Raw genomic sequence first — 6,000 nt, 5'->3', positions numbered from 1 at the left:
TTTTTTATAGTAAATATGGTTAAGGACAGTATGTTTCACTAAAATAACTTAAGTCATTTAATTAGATACTTCTTAAATTTATATATTTGTGATCTGCATTCTAATCTTTAAATTAAAAACCAAGGAGATTAATGTCTAATTCAGCAACAGATGTTCAACATACGAGATTTAATATTATGTTCTCCTTGAGCTACTAACTACAGGGTCCGTATTAGTGTGTGGCGAGTTAAATGTAGTATTTAATTTGTGTCCTTAATTTTGAAATTCATGATTTATTATTGTACTTTAGAATTTTGGCCTGTTTGTATTCTTATGAATCTTCTTTTCTTTTTTATATAAAAAAATTTAAGTGAATTGAAATTCAGGACTAAAGTTAAGATAGTGATGTTATTCAAAAAAAAAAAAAAACTCTTGTAAAAGTACTTACAAATTTCTCATTGTCAGGCAACAGAATTAAAAAAACTTCTTTGTGGAATATCACTTTCTTATAACCAACTTCATTGGATTTATGCCTTGTGAAAAACTAAAAAAAAAAAATTAATACAAAATCACACAGCTAGCTAGTATGAAAAATGATATATGGGATTGGAGTGGGCTTCCTCCACTCCAATGAAGGGAACTCTACAAATCTGAACCATTAGAATGAATTTAATAATTTAGATTTGATAATTTTAAAAATACAGATTAATTAATCTTTATAGCCAAAAATTTAACTAAACAGTGAAAGGAAAATGCAGTGGAGATAAGCTCATGAAATCGCATATGAAAGAGCGTTTATGTAAAAAACCAGTATGGAAAAACACACATATGGAATTAATTTCCTCTCACATAGAAAATCAATTTTTGTGGTCATATCTGGAGAAGGTCGAACTGCGAAAAGTGCTATACGGATCAAGTTGTAGCAAGAAGAAGAAACCCATATATCGCCTATTATTAACAATAATCTCATGTACTTCTGAAAGTAAAACATTCTGGGTAGCGAGAAACGGCAAAATTAGGTTGAAAGTTTCGAAACGTTTCTCCGAGAAATGCGGCTACTTGCCGCCTCTTTAGTTCCTCATCACTTGTTTTCGAGAAATGACCATTCCGTAATGTAATGACATCTTTTCTTAAATCAAAGAGAGAGAGATGGAGAAAGATAAACTAATGAAAATAGTAACAATAATAATTAAAAATAATAATAATAAACAAAAACAATGGCACGAATTTGACCATTTTGATGGTATGTGATAAATCTCCCAGCTCAAATTAGACCATCATTATAGTATTCTACTCCCAAATTTCTCTTTATTTTATTATCTTCCTCTTTCTCTCCCATCATGTTGCGTATGGAAATGAAGTTGTTTTGAGTGAAAAGTCAGCGTCTCTCTCTTCTAAACCCATTCTCTCAAATCTTTCCTTCATTCTTCCTCTTTTCTTCTTCTTCAGGCCATCATACACACACGAACACAATCGCTAGTCTCGAACTTCATCCTGTGACCTATCTCTATATAATTCTCTCTCTTTCTTGCTTTTGATTCCTAGATTAATTTTCATGCAAATCAAGCTGATTAAGACGTACATGACTGACACTAATAGCTATGACTCTCTTCTCTTTCTGATTGAAGCAATATCTCTCTACTGAGAAAAAGCATGTGCAGCAGCATCTTTGGCTCAATCATGGACAACAATTTTCATCAAGGCGATTTAACTGATATATTCCGTGCAAGTAGCGCGGCGGTGGCAGCGGTGCCGGAGGTGGTGGCCGTGGCGGTGGTTCTTATGGCACTTCTTCTTCAGCATCTGAATTAGCTCCTCATGATCTCTCTTCTACTTCATCAGAAAGCTGGCACCACCACCACCACCAGATGAATTTCTCTTCTGTGATAATGGAAGATTCTCTCAGAGCCACCAACTTTTTTGGCGACCCGTTCTCGAACATGCGAGATCCCTTTCTTCAAGACCTTGATTTCCCCTTACCTTCTTCCTACTTCAGTTCTGCAATTAATAATTCTGCCATGGAAGATGCATCGCCTGGTTTTTCTGATTCTTCTGTTGTTTTGTCGTCTCATCACAAGCTTGTAGAAGATGATATGAGAATAAGGCCCCCTGTAGCAGCAGCAGCTTGTAACAACAACACCATATTCTCCAACATGATTCAGATCTCTCCCAACAGTATGAACGCCAAATTACCACCACCGGTTTCACCCTGCGGTTCTCCTTCGGTGAATATTCGCCGCCGCCGCCATAAATTCTTCATCTTCGTCATCCTTGCCGCTGTCGTCGCCACGGGGAATCGAGCCTTCTTCTTCTTCTTCTTCTTCTTTGGTTTCTGCTGGCAACTTGAATATCACGGTGGACAACGCATCAGTGCAGATCTCGTCTCCAAGGAATCCGGGTCTCAAGCGAAGGTGAGCATAACAATACTAATTATTCTTGTTTCATAACAATCTCTGTGCAATTAAATATGATGGATCGAGAAGCTAGCTTCATCTTCCCAAAGAACCAAATTTATTTCCGGTTCATTAATTTCATAAAAGGGAAGAACTTACAAATCACGACCGTTTTTTTGGAACTCGAATAATTTCTCATAAAATCATGGTGTGAGGTTCAGAGAAAGTAGGGTTTGGCAGGCACAGTTAGGTGGCTTATTATTACCATTACTTTTCACTGATTTGACTGAGAACAACAAGAATGATCAAGTTTCAGGTGAGAAAAAACACTTGATACATATTAATTTCAAGGGCCATAATTAAATAGATAATAATAATCATATATGTATGTATGCTTTTTTTGATTAATTAAGCGAGCCAGAGGCTGGAAAGGTTAACATATCTGGACTGGGCTTTCGGCGAGTTTAATGACATGTGTGGAAGTTTTAGATGTAAATTTTGGCCTTCCTCACCTGAAAAGTCCTATTCATTTAAACTTGGTGTCATACATTCCATACTCTGCCTTTATTGTTAGCCGCAGTACTGTTTGTTCTGAACACCAAATCAACTACTTGAAAAGTACTTGAGTCTGCAGCTAGCAGCAGATAATTCAACATTATTGGATAAAGAAAGGAGGGGCTATAGATGTAGATATAGTGGCTATGTCTATAGATATGCCGTTTTGTTCGGAGATAATAATGATTATAGAAAGCAGTAATGAGATTGATGAGAGAATTATGTATGTGTGGGTGCTGTGACTTGTGAGCAGAAAAAGCCAGGCGAAGAAGGTGGTGTGTATACCTGCACCAGCAGCGGCAAATAGCAGACCAAGTAGTGGAGAGGTAGTTCCGTCTGATCTGTGGGCTTGGAGAAAGTACGGTCAGAAACCCATCAAAGGTTCTCCATACCCAAGGTACTATAATAATATAATATATAATAATAATTATAATGGTTAATCAACTTGATTTAACTTCATCTTCTATCTTCTCCATAGATATATCTTGTTGTTTGTTAATTATAACAGGGATTTGTGTTCTTGATATTTTGTTCTATTTATTAATTACTAATTTAGATTCGAGTATGATATGATTTTTTTTATTCAATCGGCTCAAAGTTGAGATCTTATTTAAGGAATGTCAAGTGACAATTACTTTGTTAAATATGATGAAAATTGCAGTTGAAATATCTCCAAATCTAGTTGTCAAATTCTCAGTTTCTAGTTTGGGTCTGCGTGAATATACGAAGAGTATATGTGATAGAATTACTCATAATTGGGCCCCATAATAATTAAATATAATCCAATTAGATAGCTATATAAAAAATGAGTCTTTTATAAAATTAAGATTGCATGTAACAACCAATAAGTTGAGGTTAAATCCAATGAAAGATGCTAGTTCCTCACAACGTAGTAATTTGAATGCTTAAATTTAATGTTTGATCATGTTTCGAACATTTATAATTGTATTTAATAAAAGAATACTTACTAGCAATAAAAAAAATATAAGTAAGGATCTAAACCTAATTTTTTTATTATTTTAAAAATTAAAGTTTCTAACATGTTATTACTAAATTGAAAAGAAAAAACTACAGTTGTAAATAATTTTGAAATTTAATAAAAGTTTTAGATAACTTAAGTTGAATCTGGTAATTAACAACCTTGACCTTCGAAAACATTATAATTTTTTAAAAAAATATTTAACCTTATTTTTTTAAGACCTGTTCCTTAAATAACCTGCTATTAACTAATTCTTACGTCTCAAAAAAAAAAAAAAAAAGAATGTTCCCCACTATAGTCTTAGCTTGTAGAGTTATCTCTGAAAATACGAGCCTGAGGTTCTGTTAGAGTCGAAGCAAGAATCAAAACCAAAAAAGGATCGATCATGTTGTTGTTTCTGAAGTATTGGTATATCCAGGGGCTACTATAGATGCAGCAGCTCCAAGGGTTGTTCAGCGAGGAAACAAGTAGAGAGAAGCAGGACAGACCCAAACATGCTGGTCATCACTTACACTTCAGAGCACAACCATCCATGGCCGACTCAACGCAACGCTCTCGCCGGCTCAACCAGGTCTCAGCCTTCCAAGAACAACAACAACGCTTCCAAGAACAACAGCGTCAACAATTCTGATCAAGCTTCGACGAAGCCGAAGGAGGAAGAGGAGCAGCAGCAGCAGCAAGATCATCATCAGAGAGGGAAAAGCTCATCATCATCAGTGAAGGAGGAGATGGAGATGGAAGATATAGCAGTGATGAACCAGAATGATCAAGAGCTTGAAAATGATGATGATGGAAGATGATAATAATAGATCAGAAGGAGTGGGATACAAACCATGTATGTTGGAGAGTAATAATAATAATAATCAGTCTTGTGAGGATTTCTTTGCAGAACTGGGAGAGATTGAAGCTGACCCACTCAATCTCTTGTTCACTCAAGCAGGTTTCAATGAAGAGCATCAGAATCATGACCGTCAGAGAGAATCCAAAGCTTTAGATCCTTTTCATCTCTTTGACTGGTCATCATCATCATCAGCATCAGCAGATATTCACAGCACCACCACCACCTCATTTGAAGAACCAAAGAGAGGGTTATAACAAGACCTTGAAGAAACAAATTTATTATTCATTAAACTCACAATTATATGATCATACCTTAATTAATATCCTCCCTCTATAATATATTTTTTTTACCTTTCTTTCTTTCGCTTTGGTCATGAAATATTGTCATCATTATTAATTCAAGGTCATGTTATAATCTTTTTCATCTGGTTTGCAGAGGGTAATGTAAAAGAAGGATTCTTCTTGTTTTTTTTTTTCTTGGTAGCCATTATGTTATAGAAAGATCGAGTTTCTTCCTCATAATTTTAATTTGTTATTGTTAAATTTCTTTTAAAAATTTCTGATTGATATATATTATATATAATGATTCAATTGTAAGAGTTAAGGTTAAAATTTTAAAACATCATAATTTTTTGAAATTTAACAACATAAATTTTTAATATCAGAATTGTTAAATGTATAAAAATTTATCGTGCACGAACTTATCGTCAAGAATATGAATTATGAGGAAGCCTACCTCTCCATAGCCTCTATAGCGCCAGACCCTGATGAAACCATGTCGTACGCTGGAGTTATGTATGAGAGATTTCCAGCTTCTCTCTCTTCTTGTTACTTACCAGAACGACAGTCAGAAAGAAAAAAATAATTAAGACCCAGTATCTCAACGCACACACAACACAGAGAGAGAGAGAGAGAGAGAGATTGATTGGTGGAAGCAAACTCCAAGAGTCCCACATTCGTTTTTGGAATATTGGTGGATGGGACAGAAAGCTGAGAGGAACAGGGGGTTTCTACAGTTGAAAGAGTACGTTGAGTAGTAGATATAGAGAGAGAGGCATTATGAACATGACTCGAAAGGAAGAAAGCTGAGGGACTGACTAGATTGATGATAAAAAAGATGGGGCTCTCTCTCTCTCTCATCTTTTAAAGTGCCCAGAGAATTATTAATGTTATTGGGATTGATTATTCTAAAACGGAAAAAAGAAGCTTTCTCTCAGATCATCAATTTCATGAAAGATGACAAAAGGATATATA

At 35.0% G+C, this 6,000-nt stretch overlaps 1 protein-coding gene across 1 annotated transcript; it reads left to right on the top strand.

Moving 5' to 3' along the window:
- The first annotated feature begins 1,028 nt into the window (after positions 1-1,028).
- LOC129298460 (probable WRKY transcription factor 35) lies at positions 1,029-5,268 on the top strand. Its single transcript, XM_054936880.1, has 6 exons — positions 1,029-1,088; positions 1,713-2,154; positions 2,210-2,390; positions 3,181-3,324; positions 4,325-4,676; positions 4,708-5,268. The coding sequence occupies exons 1-6, from the start codon at positions 1,029-1,031 to the stop codon at positions 4,999-5,001; spliced, it is 1,473 nt and encodes a 490-aa protein (XP_054792855.1). The 3' UTR covers positions 5,002-5,268.
- The last annotated feature ends 732 nt before the right edge of the window (positions 5,269-6,000 follow it).

The sequence above is a fragment of the Prosopis cineraria genome, unplaced genomic scaffold, assembly GCF_029017545.1.
Source record: "Prosopis cineraria cultivar Desert tree isolate PC_DT_omini unplaced genomic scaffold, ASM2901754v1 PC817, whole genome shotgun sequence".
Taxonomy (NCBI): domain Eukaryota; kingdom Viridiplantae; phylum Streptophyta; class Magnoliopsida; order Fabales; family Fabaceae; genus Prosopis; species Prosopis cineraria.
The sequence above is the reverse complement of the archived record's forward strand: the minus strand, read 5'-3'. Positions and strand labels throughout refer to the sequence as shown.